Source organism: Macaca fascicularis, chromosome 9 (genome assembly GCF_037993035.2).
Source record: "Macaca fascicularis isolate 582-1 chromosome 9, T2T-MFA8v1.1".
NCBI classification, from domain to species: Eukaryota; Metazoa; Chordata; class Mammalia; order Primates; family Cercopithecidae; genus Macaca; species Macaca fascicularis.
In genome coordinates, this window is record NC_088383.1 from 92134167 (window position 1) to 92152917 (window position 18751).

Here is an 18751-nt window from a genome sequence, read left to right on the forward strand (position 1 = left end):
CCATCACATTATATATGTCCTGTAGGACTTCTGTTCTCCAGTGGTGCCTGCTGGTTCTTTCTCAGTAAGATTTGAGTAGTTTGTGGTGCACAGAGTGACTGTATTATGATGTGGTAAGGAATCGGTGTCATTATTATAAAATATTTTTAAATAATATTAAAAGTAGTGATGCATATCAATTAGGTTGCAAGATTTTCCTTTTTAAATATTAATATACATCTCAATGAATTTTTTCTCAGTGTGTGTGCCCCTGCAGTCAATTCTTACTTTTCATTATTTTCTCTCTTTAGATTGCAAACTAGCTAGGGGAGGACCTCCAGCTACCATAGTTGCTATTGATGAAGAGAGTCGGAATGGTGAGTGAGTTTTTTATTTTACAAATGTCTTATCTAAGAGAGTTTTCTTCAGATTTTAATTCTCAATCTGCTGTAAGTGGAGGTACTAAAATGAAAGTTTCAACCCAAATACATGAATAATTATCCTCTAGTATGGGCTTCAATTATGCCATTCTCTGGAAATTCGTGCTTTACTTGGAGTATATTATAAAAGCCTCATTTGATTAATATAAATATTTAGTTTTAATTTAGAATAAATTATTTGATTCAGAGTCAACTCAAGAATGCATCCAGATATGGGCTGGAAGTTGACCATCATGTATATAGTCATTGAACTGAAACACAACGTATTCCTCCAAAGAAATGGACCACAAAATAAGTCTTGCATTGCTAACTGATATTGGCCGGGATCTGGTAAGGATCTAGATCCACAGTCGATTAGACATGGTAATTGTGACTGATTAACATGAAAACCAAATGTGCTTAGAAAGTGAGAACATGAAATAAGGTCAAGAACAGAGAAAGAAGTCTGAATTTTCACTTGGGCCGTCTGAAGTAATTAACAATATCTAATTCATATCCAGTTCCTCTTTGGAAAAACTCTTTTTTTCCTTATCATTAGTGTTTTTGTTCTGCAGCAGCTGCCTTGACTCTCTGAACTTTAATGTAGAAATATTTAAATTGTTTTCTCCTCAACTGGGCAGCAGTAAAATGGTTATCTCTTGGGACTCTGTTTCTATTCTCTTGGGACTCTGTTTCTATTTTAAACTAAGTATGTAAATGTGGTCTGTGGCTCACTTTGTCTGCTGATTACCTGATAGACTCTTCCATTAAGCTTGTACTTAATATTTACTCTAAAGTACGTTCTTGCACTTTTGTATTTTTTACAAAATAATTATGTCAATTGCCTTATTAGAAAGTGATCTTTTTTCTTGTAATTCAATCTACACATCTGCATGTCCTTTGAAAACGTGTATAGGCAATTCCTGCATCAGTTTACTTCTTCGTGATTGATTGTGCTGCATTACCGATGCTCCTTTTACTCGTTTAAAGAATTGACACAGACGTATATTCCTGCACATTCTTTGAAATCACTCAGAAATATCTACAGTACTGCTGGCCTCTGTTTAAACAAATTTAAGTATCAACAAAATGTTTGCCACATTAAGTGATTACAAAAACGTGAACATTTTGATTACGTTTTTAAAATCCATCTTTATTGATAAAATCATATCGAGTTAGTGTTATTATGATGCATTTATGTAAGTTGGAAATAAATCCCAAATGTGTCTACAGTAGAGAAAAAATATCAAAATACTATAAAGTAAAAGATACACAAAAAAAGATTCTGTCTTCTAATGATGAATTATGGCTTCCTTATGGTTAACTATTTTTAAAGAAAGCTATATTTTCTAAATATTCCACAGTGAAAACAGTTAACCTTTTTAACCAGAAATAAAAATTCAATAAACATAATGCAATGGTTATCAACAATTTCTTTTCTAATTGTTAACCAATTCCCTTGAAAATATAAGCTGAGCTGAAATAAAACATTTAGTTTTCCTAAGCAAATTTGTTTTAATGTGTGATTCTGTATAGAGCTTATTTTGCCAACTAGGTAATTATAGCAACAGCAATGATGATAGTTTATTTCCTTTTGTGCTGATTAGATCCTACTTTTCAAAGGAGCGTGGGAACTCTACGAAGATGTTGCCATAGCATTGCTGTACAGTAGCATGTGGTGAAAGTTCAGTATTTCTGTTTTAGAGGAAAATGGCATGATATAGTGTAGTAATGTTGTGCTCCTTACTTGGCATATTTTGTAGAAACTGCCAGCTACTCAGAAAGCTGCCAAAGTTATTTAAGTGTCACCACAAGAAGTATAAATACCGATCTAGAGAATAATGTTTTGCATTTCTCTTTTGCATTAAATTTCTAAAAATATGGTGATCAAATGAACCTCTGCCAGATATTGTAATGTAGTGTTTTAATCATTCTTGTCTTAAAAATCTAAGGGAAAAATCCATACAAATGTTTTCCTGTTTTTCTTTAGGCAATCTAAACTTCCCAGTGACACAGTTATTTTTTAGCCTTGTTGGGTGGCTCATGCCTATAGTCCCAGCATTTTGGGAGGCTGAGGTGGCTGGATTGCTAGAGCTCAGGAGTTCAAGACCAGCCTGGCCAACATGGCAAGACCCTGTTTCTACTAAAAATACAAAAATTAGTCAGGTGTGGTGGCACCCACTCATAGTCCTAGCTACTTGGCAGGCTGAGGCACGAGAATCACTTGAACCTGGGAAGCCGGGAGGGGAGGTTGTAGTAAGCTGTGATTGTTCCACTGCACTGAAGCATGGGCAGCAGAGTGAGATCCTGTCTGAAAAACAGAAAGAAAAGAAAAGAAATAGTTATTTTTAGCCTTAGTCTGTACTCTCTTAATTTCTCATTTCCAGTATCTTTTAATTGGTAGTAATAAAACATGGGTTTCCTATTTTACCAGAATGATGAGCACTCATTTTTAAAGGCTTTGAGGCTTCTTTGAAAAGAAAGGCTTAACAAATCTTTAATCAGCTAAATTAGTAAATTTACTTCAAATCAACTTGCCTGTGGCTCACTTAACTGATGTCTATTGCTAAACAATCTCTATAGCTAAATACATTCACTACTAAAGGAAAGCATCTAAATAGCTCATTTTTAAAAATTATAGCTAATTGTTTATGTAAGTCATTGAGCTACATTTATAGAACACTTATTTATACACATGTCTCTATCTTTCAAAGACTTTCATAATTTGTGGGATGAAAATATTCTTTGTGAATATATATGTCAATTGCATTTATACATATGTGCGTGCTTGGAAGAATTACAAGTTTAACAGACAGAGATCCATAAGCTTCTTTCTCACCCTGGTCTCTGTTAGATGCTTTCGCTTCCTGATCTTTGTCCTCAACAGCACCTTAATGACAGATTCATTACATTATCTTGGGCTGAACAAGAGATTATTTTCATCACAACTACTGGTAATACTAAGCTTACATTGTAAAGGGGCAAAGTGGGCACACAAAGAGATATGTTGGTTCCTGACTACCACCAGAAAGCTCTTGAACTAGCGTGTAGAATGTATTTAGTATATAATTTCATTTTGAGGGGAGAATGCATTTGAGAAACAGATCACATTATCTATGTTTAATTAAATGAGAATGTCTAAAATGTCTTTCTGAACAGATATTTTATAGTTTCTCTCGACTCTACGTTGCTTATAGCATTGAAGCCTTACTGAAAGGAGAGAGGTGGGGGCAGTTACTCTGGGACATTTAAAGACCTGCCACTGAGTGCCAGCCACATCAGAGTCCTTGGCTGCTTTACAGCAACTATAGATTGACATTAAACAGACTTTGGAACCACTCATTCAAACTAATTCTCAGAATCTACTGAAGTGTACAGACGCTGCTATGTAAAGAGAAGGAGAAAATCATTTTAAGTCATGGTTAGAACACACCACTGTGACTGTACAGAAATGGACAGATTCAGAGGCAAAAGGATATCACTACGTGAAAGATTAGAGGACCCACCCTGAAGGAGCTTCATGAATTTAAAGTTTAAAATATATTGCACACTCTTAGTAAATTTGGGAAATGAAAGGTAATTCTGAGGTATCTCCATGATTTGAAAGCAACATCAACCAAGGATGCCATAATAGACTCAGTGAAGAAGTTTACATTTAGATTGTACAATTTTTTTTAAAGTTATTTGGGGAGTGAGTTGCTTGTGGAAATTTATCGATGTAAGAATGGAGGCAGCACCAAAGTTCAATTACTGGCTTTGAAATAAAGCTCATGAAGAATTTCTTCGTACAGAACTTTCCTAAGCAGTATTTCTCCATCCTATCTTCCTTACACCGGTTCTCTCAAGGTCTTAGATTTTACCATTCCTTTTCTTCAAGGCTTTTCTTCTCTAAATTTCCTTTTACCATAAACTGTTCTTTCACTTCTTCCTTTCCTTATGATCAAATATTGACTGTTAGATTACTGATTTGTGTTACTGAGCTAATTGTGCTGTGAGTTTCTTACCTGTTAAGACACGGAAAATCTGATCACTACCTTCATTTTTGAATAGAGTGCAGTAATCAACAGTATAAAGGTTCTTAGCAAGTACTAGATAAAAATAGTAATTCAAAAACTATCTTGAAACATTTTTTGGACTTAAAATATTTCCTACAGCAGTTGTCAAAACAAATATTCAAATGCCAACTATTCCTAAATTGAATTACTTATGTAATTCAATGAAATGTAAGTGATGTCGTGTGATTTAAATGAATATGAATAATGAATATGATATCCCTTCATCCATGACTACTTCATACAAATTTGACATATATACTAAAACGAACATTTATTTTATATTTATTTCAGGTAGTGTAGTTTAAGCAAAGTATGTATACTTACTTTTCAGTATAAATAGAAATGAATCTCTTAAGTATACTCAATAATAAAAGTTTTATGAAATTGTTATAATCTATGCACTGTTAAAGTACACTACTTTTTATTAAATTCAAATGGGTTTATTCAACAAAATGTAGATATATACTAATATATTGAGTGCTTTTTTGTTTTTTTGTTGTTGTTTTTTGTTTTTTTTGTTGTTTGTTTGTTTGTTTGTTTTTTGAGATGGAGTCTGTCACCCAGGCTGGAGTGCAGTGGCTCAATCTTGGCTCACTGCAACCTCTGCCTCCCGGGTTCAAGCTATTCTCTTGCCTCAGCCTCCCAAGTAGCTGGGACTAGAGGCATGTGCCACCACGCCCAGCTAATTTTTGTATTTTTACTATAGACGAGGTTTCACCATGTTGGCCAGATGGTCTCAATCTTTTGACCTTGTGATCTGCTCGTCTCAGCCTCCCAAAGTGCTAGGATTACAAGTGTGAGCCACCACACCTGGCCTATTGAGTGCTTTTTAAAAAATCCACCAAAGCAACTTGCCATTGATGACAAGAATCAAGATATTTTTGCCATTGATCCAAGTTTTTGCTTTCTAGATTCTCCATTTTGTCATACAGTAATCCTTGGTTCTCAAGCCAAAAATGCTGGCCTGGTTAGCACTAAGCTCTTTTCATGTACCTCAGGACACATTGAAAACTAGGATATTGCTTTTACTGTCATCTGTATGTTTGCTTTTGAAAATTTACAATTTTACAGAGCAGTGCTTTGAGTTGTCAGACTTGGGTATGGTTGAGAGGGTTGCTTCTTAAGTTGGTTTTGAGTAAGAAAGACAATAGTTCCTAGTCAAAGTATAGGAGTAAAATTATTCTCCCAAATTTGTCTTCATTTTTACAACAAAGTAGCTGACCTAGAATATATGTGAAGACCACCTGCTTGCAATTCTCTCATTCCCTATTACAGACAATCTTGAACACATGCCCAATACATAATTTTGTTGTTCAATCAATAAATCATTTCATTAATCACTTATTTACTTAGTTGTTTATTCAAGGTATGATTATCGACACCCTGTACTGTGTGAGAATCTGTTGTGGTACTGATGATGCATCAGAGAAGGAAACAGGCAAAACCGCTTTCCACATGGAGGTAGAGACAGGTAACTATAGGGAGAAAAAATGAAACAGAGCGAGAAACCAAGGAGTGATGAACAACTGAGGAGGCAGTGACGCTGTTTCAGATAGAGGACTTGTTTCTTTGAGGATACTACATTTGAGCAAAACTGTATAAAGTTAAGACTGAAGACCTGAGCCATGCATTCACAGAGAGAATTCACATTATAGACAGAGGAATAAATTCAAAGACTCTGAAGATGAATATGACTGATAAGTTTAACAAATGGCAAGAAGATAGCTGGATAAGATGAGAAAGAGCAAATGTGGTTGAAATAGAGAAGATGGATGTTGATTGAATGTATGTAGATTAGTCAAAAATGTTTTTGACTTTTTAATTGATTTGCCAACAAATCAGTTGATGGTGACCTTATCTAGCGACATATAGTTTACAAAGAATAATTCTTTTTTTCATCTTTCATTCAATGTCCTAGTAGTACATAATTAAAAATTCAAATTCACAACTGTGTGTAGATATGTTTGTTCACAATCACAGATAACTTTATTCTTTAAAAATATGTTTTACTCAGAAAAAAATCAGAAAATGCATTAAATCATTCAGTTTGGCTCAGTGGTATCACTGCCTCATTTAACATATAGTAGAGGATTATTGCGGTCATCCCAAAAGTCAATATGAACATGATGGATTTCTATTGTAAAGTAATATTTAGTGTCAGAAAATGTAATAGTGTGGTATCATCAAAATTAATAAGTGATTTTTGTTATATTACATTCTCTTTAAAAAATCATTAATAGCATCTCTTTAAAAAATTATCAATAATAGCAGCTTCACATTTCAGATACATCCTTACAAACATACGTACTTTGCTTGATAAAATGATCTTCTTTATTGAATATATTTTGGTGAAAATTGATTAATGTGCTAGGTTTTATCTTAGTACTTCGGGACAGGCAAGGGGTGAGCATTATTTGTGAGAAAATAGCAAATAGCATCCACCAATATTCTCTATGGAGTTTATTCAGTATCTTTACAAGGGTTTATTTAGAGATATGAGGGATCTTATTGACAACAGTCAGACTAAATATTATAAATGACTTAAAAACAGTAAGTGATTAATTTTCATGCTACACTTGAGACTCTACCAAATCTTGGAAATAATCTAAAATTTCTTTTCAATGAGTATGTTTTATGGAATACCGTTATAACAAATATTTTCTTTCTGTTTTTCTATTACTGATTATCAATTGATACCTCTACTAGAATTTCCATTCTGTATTGCATAGCAAATATTAAAGTTTTGCTAAGTAAATGTTTTATTTGTATTATTTGAATATTCTTTTGACACCTTGAACCTTGATGTATTTGAAATAATGTTTCACAATAAATAGATTTGTTTCAGTTAAAACTATTTTTTGAAGTCCATTTTGAATCCCAGGAGAAAAGCAATTATTTCAATTTTATTTCAGCCAATTTCAAATTCCAGCTAAATCTCACAAAATATATTTCTTCTTCATACTTTGTCATGCTTTCTTAAAAACATTAACTATATGCTACTCCTTGCTTTCATTTTTTTCAGGAGAGGTAAATCAGTTAATACTCATGATAGATTTTTAGTTGACTAAAATACCAGCAATTTAAAATTAACAGATAATTATTACCCTTTCACATAATCCTACATTGCGAACTTTATATATTTCTCTGATTAAAAATTACTATTTTATATAAAGTCTTTATTATTGTTGGCAAATAAAACACTGATAGGAAACTGTGTGAACATTACTATAATTATATATATGTTTTCTTTAGGATTCTAAGATTACCTTACTTTTGAGTTTTTCAATTATTGACTATTAGTTAAACTTAAGACTACACAAAGATGTGCCTTTTTCATTCTGTAATATAGTTGATCAGAGATAGCACTAACATTTTAACAATATGTAAAAGAAATGTCTTCTGTAAATCTTATTACATGAATAAAACATATAATTGTTTTTATGTTAACAAAGTGGTCAGAAAACAAGAAGAATTCCCTGTAAAAAGAATTTTGTAAGCCTGTAAATACAAAGCCACACTCTAGGGATAAGACACACCTGCAAGCTTGTGGCTAATATTTTTCTGCAAACAACTGTCAGCACCTTTTGTCTCAGAATAGAGAATATTTGGATCATTATATTAGATTGCAATTTCGGTGAGGGCAAACACTGTATTTTTTCATTCATTACTATAATCCAAGAATTGCTCCTGGTACATAGTAGGCATTTCAAATGCTATTCTTTGAGTAACTGAACCACTAAGATTAACGTGAATTTCACAAATAACAGCTGCAAGGGACTTAAATGAGACTTATCTGCCTATTTAGGATAGTTTGGAGTATTACTATGATTAAGATTTTTTAACATAATTAACCCTTAATTGAAATTCACCTTGCATGTATAAAAATAGGTAGTGTGATTATTTTTAATTTCAAGTAATTTTTTTGCTTGAATTACCGTGTCTACAATGAAGACAAAAATTTATTTTTGTATTCATTAAGATTTTTTTGAAATAATAGAAAATAATATAACAGTATTCTAATGTGAGGGAATGCTGGTGTGTTTGTATGTATGCATATAAAATAATACTGAATATTATTTTAGCCAGGCATGGGGGCGTGCGCCTGTAATCCCAGCTACTTGGGAGGCCAAGGCCCAAGATTGCTTAAACCCAGGAGGCACAGTTTGCAGTGAGCCAAGATTGCACCACTGCACTCCAGCCCAGGTGACAGAGTGAGACTATATCTCATAAATAAACAAATGAAACTGAATATTTGGCCAAATCAAAGAAAAATAAATCTAACACTAAAGTATTTTAAAACCCATATTATCATAAATTAAAGAATAAAATATACATATTTTATGCATTCATATTTTTTAATTTTTTTTACATTTAAGAGTATTTCATAAAATGAAAAACCTGATTATTCAGATAACCAGGTAAATGTATAAAATTATATTTTATTTTAGTTATTTTGGGGTATTAGATAATTTCATATGACAGATGAAGTTTATCAGCCTTGTCATGTGATATGATTTAATGGCTGTGTAAAAATACTGTCTAATTCTTGGAAAATGGTTCACTTTAGTTTTTAACTTTTGATGATAAAATCTTCACTTAGGTCTTTCAGCCTTTAAGGGAAGTTAGATAAAGTAGACACATGCATCACGAAATGATATTTTTAAAGAGTATAATTAGACAGAATATAATATTTTGAATTAAAGAAAATAACGGAAAGTCAAATTTTACTTTCATTAATAATTTGCTGTCTACTCCACGTGTTAGTAATTTTAAAATATAATTATTCTGCATGAGTAAATATTTTTTATTTAAATACTCTAAGAAACTGCAAACGATTTAACATCAATATGTCATGTGAGTTTGCAGTTCATGAAATGAGAATAAAAGCCATTTGCAATTTGACCTTTCTAATTTAAAATTAAAATTAAATTTTCAGAGGTAGTAATTATATTTTGATAATCCTTCATTAAAAAATTAAAATGAAAGATAATGCCATTTTTATAGGATAGCAAGATATTGCATGTACAGTTAATTGGTACACATATATGCATCATCCCCCAATAATACACACACACACACACACACACACACACACAATTCCAGAAATATCTATAACATGTTCAAAAATCAATAGAGTTTTAAAAAATTCAATCTATGATAGGTTTCCTGAAATCATACCTGCATCTACACTAGTGAAGAAAGAATATTCTGTATTTTTAAATTTAATAAGAATTCTTATTCCAATTTCAGTAATCCATATTAAATTTATATCATGGAAACTTTATGTGTTATTTGACATCTGGTGGACAGAAAGATATCTGGAGGTCCAGAACCCTAGAAGGGGTGTTTTGAATTTTCTCTTAAGAAATAAATTGTTGGCTTTGGACATTATAAATAACAACACCAAATATCAACTTGGAATTTGAAAGATGAAATCTCTGGGCTTTAATTATTGAGCTTGATTAGCAGGTATTAGTGCTTTTATAAAATCGAGATAAGGGTTATGGTATGTTTTCTTAAATGTTTGGTTAGTGTCCAACTGGGCTTCAGAGTTCATTTGAAAACACTCCCCCAAAGAAAAAAATATTTAAACACTGGCATACCTTATTTGACCCATAATTTCAAAGTATTTTGGGGTCATAGAAAACATATCCAGGGACTTGTATTAAACAATGCTCTTAAACATGTATAGAGGAAATTTGAACCTAAATGTATAGTAGCTATATAAATCTATTTCAATCATATTTTAGAAAGTTTGGCTACATATGTGTTTGGTTTGAGAATGAGAGTTAAAATTCCAGTTTAAAGAGTCTTTTCCAAATTTAATGTGATCACCCAAATGCATTATGCATAAAATGACCTTATGATATATCACATAAACTGAATATATCAGTTGAGACTTAATATGGAAATAAATAACATGATAATCAATATGAATCAAGATTTTCTGTAGAAAATCAACTCTATAAAACTGGTATCTGATGTAGCAATCTGTGAAGCGCTATTCTCTGTTTCTGGTGGTAGGCGTGAAGAAGCTGCAGGTCATCTAGGCTGGCAGTTGGGGAGGAAAAGTTAGTGCAAAGCAGAGGAGAGTGAGGGCAAACTGATGTCCATGAAGCCAAATTAGAATCCATGGGGACAATAATTGTAACCCATATCTGTTACCACCTTTAACCTGTATGCTACTAACTACTTTATACTGACAAGGAAAGTCAGCAGATCAGCAACAGTACGCGAGAGCTAAAGTAGAACAGGATACCCACACAAAGTACAATGGGTGCCGCAGCAATTTTAACAGGAAAAAAATTATTCTTAAAAATGTGGTTTCACTAACGTTTACCCCTCAAACTGACATCAATCTATTCCATTTTAAATCATGTTTACATTCCAAATAAAGATAATGGTAAAATAATGCTTCTTTCCAAGATGACATATCTATCCTTCTACCAACTGAAAGCACACTAACCATCACTCTGAAAGTGGATACAATCTCACTTAAGTCATTTATTCACCAGTGGGCGATGTTCATTCCTCTTCTGATACACCTCTCTCTCTTTAGTATCGTGTAAGTTAAATACAATGACATAAAGTTAATTACTATTATATTTTTATGTGGGATGGCAGGAGAAGTGGAAAAAAGGGAAACTTTGGTTAATCTTTTTGAAATATATTCACACGAAAATAAGAAAGAACTTTTCATAATTATCACAATTCTTATGTTTGCAATTGGTCACATGGTCATACTTTGTTTATAGCTTCCTTCTTGTACCACCTATTCCATTATTACCTTTATTTTAACCAGATCATCAGGTCCTTTGTCTGATACAATGACCTGAAAGTTTGTTCCTGAAGAGCGTTGGCCATTAGTAGTTCTTCCTGTGTTGGTCTATTAAAGTTTTCCAATAACTTTGATCACAACACAAGGGAGTACTAAGGGGACCCACTTGATCTCCTACAAATGATTTCACTTATCCATCTGCTGAAGTTACTCTTTGGTTAGCACCTACATGTGACACAAATGTCTTTAAATTCTGTACCCAAGTAGAGAGAATTAATCACATATATTTTCTTCAGACCTCTCTGTCACAGATGCTCCAATTATGTTCAAGTACTGTTAGCCAAACTATTAACTTTTCCCGGCCGGGCATGGTGGCTCATGTCTGTAATCCCAGCATTTTGGGAGGCCGAGGCGGACGGATCAGAAGGTCAGGAGATCGAGACCACAGTGAAACCCCATCTCTACTAAAAATACAAAAAATTAGCTGGGCGTGGTGGCGGGTGCCTGTAGTCCCAGCTACTCAGGAGGCTGAGGCAGGAGAATGGCTTGAACCCAGGAGGCGGAGCTTGCAGTGAGCCGAAATAGTGCCCCTGCACTCCAGCCTGGGCGATAGAGCGAGACTCCGTCTCAAAAAACAAAAAACAAAAAAACAAAAAACAAAAAAACAAAAACAAACAAACAAACAAAAAGCTTTTCCCAGTGCATCAGAGTAGATATGTTCTTTGGCTATCACTCTTTTCAGGAGAAATGAATAACCAAATATACTGCTCAAAGTTCTGCTGACATCAAGGGTTTGAATTTACCACTAACCTCTTGAGGGCTCTGCATAAAGACAGTCAGGAAAGTGAGTAAACAAACAGAAATAAAAGCATTTTTTTTTTTTTTTACTGGGTATTTGAAACTAAACAAAACCACATTCATTCAACCAATGGAACAAGGAGCAATAGCTCCCTTCAAAGTATTTTGGAAAAGTTTTTACATCCTAAGTGCCATCCAGAACATCGCAACAGCATGGGAAGAAGTCACACAGCAATGCATGATCAGCATGTGGAAGAAAGTTTTGAAGACATATGTGAACACATTCAAAAGCTTTAACAAAGACTCTGCTGTTGATGAAATAGTAGGTAACAAGTTATTAGCACTTGAGAAACAGCTAGAATTGGGTATTGATGAAGAGGATATTCATGAGTTTGTTGGCATTGAGTTTTCGAGTGATAAAACTGTAGAAAGAAAGAAGTAAAGAAGCTGAGGCAGAGGAAGAAGTTAAACAAGAGGAACCAAGAAAGTGTACTGGGAAGGCCTTTCCTGCTATCAGCAGTGGCATACAGATGTTAAAGAAATGGTACGTCAATTAGGAGAGACTCCTAAGAACTGACAGGCAGGGACAAAATGTTCTTGCTTGTTACAGAAAGATATGTAATAATAAGAAATAAGTTGTACAGTCAAAACTTGATATCTTTCCAAAGAACACTGTGAATTCAGAAAAAAGAGGTTTGATAGACTCATAGTTCCACGTGGCTGGGGAGGCCTCACAATCATGGTGGAAGACGAAAAGCACATCTTTCATGGCGGCAGACAAGAGAGAAAATGAGAGCCAAGTGAAAGGGGAAACCCCTTGTAAAACCATCAGATCTCGTGAGACTTATTCACTACCACTAGAACAGTATGGGGGAATCTGCCCCCATGATGCAATTATCTCGGACTGGGTCCCTCCCACAACACGTGGAAATTATGGGAGCTACAATTCAAGATGAGGTTTAGGTGGGGACACAGCAAAACCATATCAAACTCTAGACCATCAATAAGTTTCAGTAACCAGTTTCTTCTACAGGTGGAGCATCCCTAATCTGAAAATTTGAAATCTGAAATTCTCTAAATTCTGAAAATTTTTGAGTACTAATATGATGTCACAGGCAGAAAATTCAATACATGACTTCATGTAAAAATATCACAAAATTACTTAAAATATTGTATAAAATTATCTTTAGGCTGTGTGTGTATACACAAAATGTAAATGAGTTTTGCCTTTTGACGTGGGTCACCTTTCCATGATATCTCATTATGAAATACAAATATTCTAATATTCCAAAAAATCTGAAATCTGAAACACTTCTTATCCCAGGCATTTCAGATAAGGGTTACTCAACCTGTACCAGCTATTTTTGAACCTCATCAGAAGAGGAGTAATTGATGACTCTGTTGCTGTAGCATCTCCATCATCCAGAAATTAATTGTAATTCGATGCTTCAAACACTCTTTATGTCTACTGTGCTTTCACTTGTGTATATGAATAATGAGCACCCATATAACCATTCTGTTTTTCACTTCAGTGCCATATTCAATGAATCACATCAGATATTCAACACTTATTTATTAAATAGGCATTTGATTTTCCCCAAATGTAGGCCAATATAAGTGGTCTGAGCACATTTAAGGTAGGCTGTGTTATGCTATGACATTTAGTAGACTGGGTTGATGAAATTCATTTTAGACTTAGGATATTTTAACTTATGATGGGTTTATTGAATACAATCTCATCATAAGTCGAAGACCATCTGTACTAGAGTACGACTGAGGATTGCCCAGTTTTTTCTTGTTTTTAATTCAATGATAATATATTGATTTCAAGAACATTGCCCTTAAGCATGCTGAAATGCCCCTAAGTGAAAGATAAGGATATCTGCTCTGTTTGAGTAAATGTATGATATTGTGCTGGCTAAGGTTTTTGATTTGTAAAATACAAAAAAAAAAAAAAATACTTACAATGTTTGCTGATAAGAAAATGAATATATTTGAGTCACATACAGTAGGATGGTAACTCCAGACACTCTATGTCCTAGTTACATGATCTTGGGAAAATTAATCTCTCTGATTCTTAATTTTTCTAACTATAAAAAGGGAAAGGTTCATCTTGGAGATGTGTTATGCAGGTTAGAGGAAGTAATGTTCACAATGTTCCTGGTACACAGTAGAGACTTAGTAAATGGAAACTATTATTATTGGCACCATTACTCTCAGTACTAAGATAATCACTCATTTAGACACAGTATTTGTGCTATGTCCTAAAAGTGGCAATACTCATACTGAAATTTTAATATGGAGAAATTGAGGCTAAGAGAAAGGAAGCAGTTATAAATAAGTTGTTGCCAAATTAGTGCTGTTAAAGTGATTAACAGTATTTAAAAATCAGGTTCTGTGGACACATTGTTATGTTTCAGACCTTGACTCCTACTTGCTTACTTGCTTGGGAAACTTACTTAACTTTTTATGCTTCAGTACTCTCATCTATTAAATAGGAGCAATAACATATCAGCCATTACTGTTTGATGTGAGAGGTCATATGAGTAAAATGCATGTAAATTTGCTATATACTTTATGAAGCAAAAAGAACCTAATGAATATTAGCTACAAGTATTGTCAGAGGTTTTCATTTTTTCTTTCCATATACCATACCATGTTCTTAGTAGCTGAAGAAAGCATAGTTTTCAAAAGGAATGCATCCTTTTATAAAGCACTGATTATAAAATAAAATACTAAGAAAAAATGTAAAAACATTAAAAAGCATGCATATGAGACGTGTATATATAGCATATATTTTATATAAATTATATATGTATTAAATATATTAAATAATATTCTATGCAGGAATAAAAGGATTAATATTATTTAAATGAAAATCTGTAAAATGATAAAGCTAGGAGACTTACCTCAAAAGCTCGTTGGGATTTCCAAACAATGTGAGATCATTAAAGTGCTTTCATAGTGTAAAGTGCAAGACAAATGCTTCTAATAATACTCTGAAATGTTCTCATAAGGAATAAGTCAGTATTTTTCTTTATAGATGCATGAGGGAAAGCAATAGTTTATTAGCCACATAATTATTAAAGGAATCCTAAAGGCAAAAATTAGAATTGTGTGGTTATTAACAAAAAGCCTAAGGTCATATGGAAATAACCATTGCTTTGGTTATTATTATTTTTTTTAATCAGTTGATTTTAAAAAAAAACATGTTTTGGACTTAAAACAATCTGTCTCATGAATTTATGAATACACATTTATTTTTTTCCAAATATTATTCTGTCCTGGTACCTTTGTACAGTCAGTAGAATAAACACAGAAAATTATATGTACTTTTTTCTTTCATTTTTTTGTCTCGTACCCTTTGAAAGTAAAGCTGAAGAATACTGATGAGTTAATAATTGGATTTCCTACATTCACCTTACTGAAATGCAAACGTTGTTTTTTTCAGTCCGGCTTTTGTAGGCAATTCAGTACCAACTCACAGTTTAGTCAATTGAAGGATGTCTTAGGAGTCTTTCTGCTTTGTTATTCTGTTAGACCCAAAAGTCTTAACCTTTAACATTGAACATTTAGGGCAGAGCAATTTACTACAGGATTCAAGCTCTATGATAAGGATTACTTACTAGATATTAGGACAAGCATTCTTTACATTTTAGAATACGTTGTTCCATTTTTATAAAAATACTAAACATCAACACTTTCTCACATACATTTTTATAAAACATGAAAATGATTTAATTTTTATTTAATTTCTCAAAAAAACCCTCATCTCAAAAACTCTAAAATTGAGATTCCAAATTTAATCAAATTTTTTAGTCCTTAGTATTCACATTATATTAGGTAGAGTACTTTTGAATTATCCACCTAAATACTGACTGTATAGAAATGATCTTTAAGCAAGTATGCATATTTCCAGTGTACTTTATTTGGATTAAGAAAAAAAATCGGCGTGTTGAAGTCTCACTATACTCCAACGTTCCAAGTGGCTCAGATGTGATATTTTCCCATGTAAAAATTTCAAGTTTAATAAATTATGATATATCAGATATATAGAAGAGCTGATCTGAGTCATGAACTGTGCATTTGATACAGTAGATAGTGTGATGGACAATGCAAGATGAAAAATATCTAACAATATGAATTACACTTAACATCCAATTCCAGAAAACTTATACCAAATGAGAGTCAAAATTTTCTTTTTAAGTAATTGTTAACACTAAAGAATGATCATGTTAAATAATATCACTACTCTACAGGAAGAGAAGGCTACTATATCACTGATCATTTTATTTGTTGCATCTTAGATCAACTTTCACAAGTTAATTTTATACAGTCTTAAGAATATACACACAAAATGTCTTTACTGTTTTTTTATTATTATACTTTAAGTTCTGGGGTACATGTGCAGAACGTGCGGTTTTGTTACATAGGTATACACGTGCCATGGTGGTTTGCTGCACCCAACAACCCTCATTTACATTAGGTATTTCTCCTAATGCTATCCTTCTATAGACTCCCACCCCCAACAGGTCAAAATGTGTGATGTTCCAATCCCTGTGTCCATGTGTTCTCATTGTTCAACTCCCACTTATGAGTGAGAACATGTGGTATTTGGTTTTCTGTTCCTGTGTTAATTTGCTGAGAATTTATTAAACATAAAACTGTTGAAAGTTATTTGAATTGTATATGGATGTACAAAGCAGATAGAACTTGAAGGGGGACACGTTTTGGCATATGATCAAAATCTGTACAGATAATATGTAAATATTTCCATATTACACACAGACAAATGGGGTTTTTAACTTAGGAGCATGGGAAATATTGCCTTCCTTTCTTTCATTTTGCCCTAAATATGTTATTGGCTACATACAGAGATCTGTGTATACATAGAAATTCATGAGAAAAAGTGAAAATAACTTTTTAATATATGGGTAGCTCCTTTGATAAGAGGCATATGACCTTGGATAATGGAAGGAGAAAAAGAATTTTCTTAAGGCAACCCATTTTAGTGGCTATGAATTCTCAATTTGAAGTTACTAGATTAATATTTATAACTCCTTGATTTGGGTACAGTCAGTATAACAGAAGTGGAGATTTAGAAAAAAACAAAAAACAAAGTAATTCTTTTTATTGTAAAGGAATCTTCATTTCTTTGATCTCAGAACTGACCAGTTGGCGTCTTTTAAATTTCCAAGTGAACTCCCCTATTTGAAAAAGTCTGCAGTATGTTAATAATTGACATTATAAATCTGTCTATTATAAACGATTTTCCCAGCATAGTTTATTTGCTGTTGGTGACATTCTAGATATATTCTTGATCCAAAAATCATGAAGTACAGAGAGAAAATGGCAACTCTACCTTTTCACACATCCAAGCTCTTTCTCCTCTGTACCTAATAAGACGTATGTTAGGAGAACCCTGTGTTCAAATTTATATATGTATATATGTATATGTATATCTATATCTCTATATATAATGATATGAACAAAAATGATAGAACCAGCACTTGGTCCTTACTCTTAGGGTCAGTGTGAGAAATGCTAAATTCAGCAATTATTTATTCTTCATTAACGTGTGCCAAATAGTTTGCTAACCACTAATACCAAAGTAATTTTCAACCCTTCAAGAGGTTACACTTTATTTTTGAAGATGACAATAAAACCAAAATATAAAATAGGCAGTAAAATAAGTATCTGCAAGGCACCGAATTAATACAGAAAAGGAATCTGTTAACCATCTAGTAGGGGGAAGGAGGAATAAGGGAAAGCTTGGAGAAGTAATCAGTACCTGAACAATACCTGAACCGGGTTATGAGAAATTTATATCAATTTTCCAAGACAAAAAGACCAAGTTGGCAGGGAAGATGTTCTTGGCAAATAGTTGTAAAATACCAGGGTGTTTAGGGCACCTAAGTAGTTCTTCATGCCTATATATTCATTTATTTCACTTGCTGGAGCATGTGTTTAAAAGTAAATTGCCAAGTCACATCCAAGAAATATGGAATTAGAATCTTTGAATTTGAGGTCCAAAGATGTACATTTTTACAAGCTTACTGAGTGAATGTATGTATATTTGAAGATTAGAAGGCAACTATGAATATGTGAGCTGTCCAAGAGAAACGTGATGTTAGCCAAGAGCTAACAGTTCTTCACTAGGAGCCTGAAGTGAGATTTTAGCATTGGACCACCACGGTCAGTTAACATTTAGGAGGAAAATTCCAGACACTGTGCATTGGCCTCAGACATCAGGGGAACAAGTTGTTGGGATCCTGTTTTGGTCCAGGGATTACATGATGAGAATTTGAACTGCCTTTATTACAGCAGAAATGGAGAAAAGGGACCAGACATTCCAGGTCTTTAAGTGTTGAAAGAACAATCGAAACACCCCTTGTTGCCTCACATTCTACATAATTCTTCATTTGTCTCTAATTATAAATAAAAAAGGGGTTAGCTTTCAACGTCAAGTATTATACAAACCATGATTTTTGCCAGCCTGATGATTTAAAGGGTGCATGCTGTACATTGCTAGGTAAATTCTTATTTGTTTCAGGAGAAAATTTCCAAAGATCTCTTGCTTTAGTTTCACCTCAGTACAGCTATGTGAGACAAGTCTACTCTAAGCAGTAGCTTTCAATATTTTTTAAAAAAATATTCTATCTATTCTGCTTTTGTTCATATTTATGGCTGAAATATCCCACTTACGTTAACTTGGTCATCAT

At 33.2% G+C, this 18751-nt stretch overlaps 1 protein-coding gene across 8 annotated transcripts in view; it reads left to right on the forward strand.

Annotated features, from left to right (window-relative positions):
- PCDH15 (protocadherin related 15) overlaps positions 1-18751 on the forward strand; it is a 1788406-nt gene that overhangs the window by 1099579 nt on the left and 670076 nt on the right. For all 8 annotated transcript variants that reach the window (XR_012417282.1, XM_065521086.2, XM_065521087.1 and 5 more), the window contains one exon: positions 291-356. Coding sequence is in view for 7 of the 8 variants with exons in the window: in XM_065521086.2 (XP_065377158.1) it covers positions 291-356 (66 nt within the window). In the remaining variant the exon portion in view is untranslated. The remainder of the gene's footprint in view (positions 1-290; positions 357-18751) is intronic.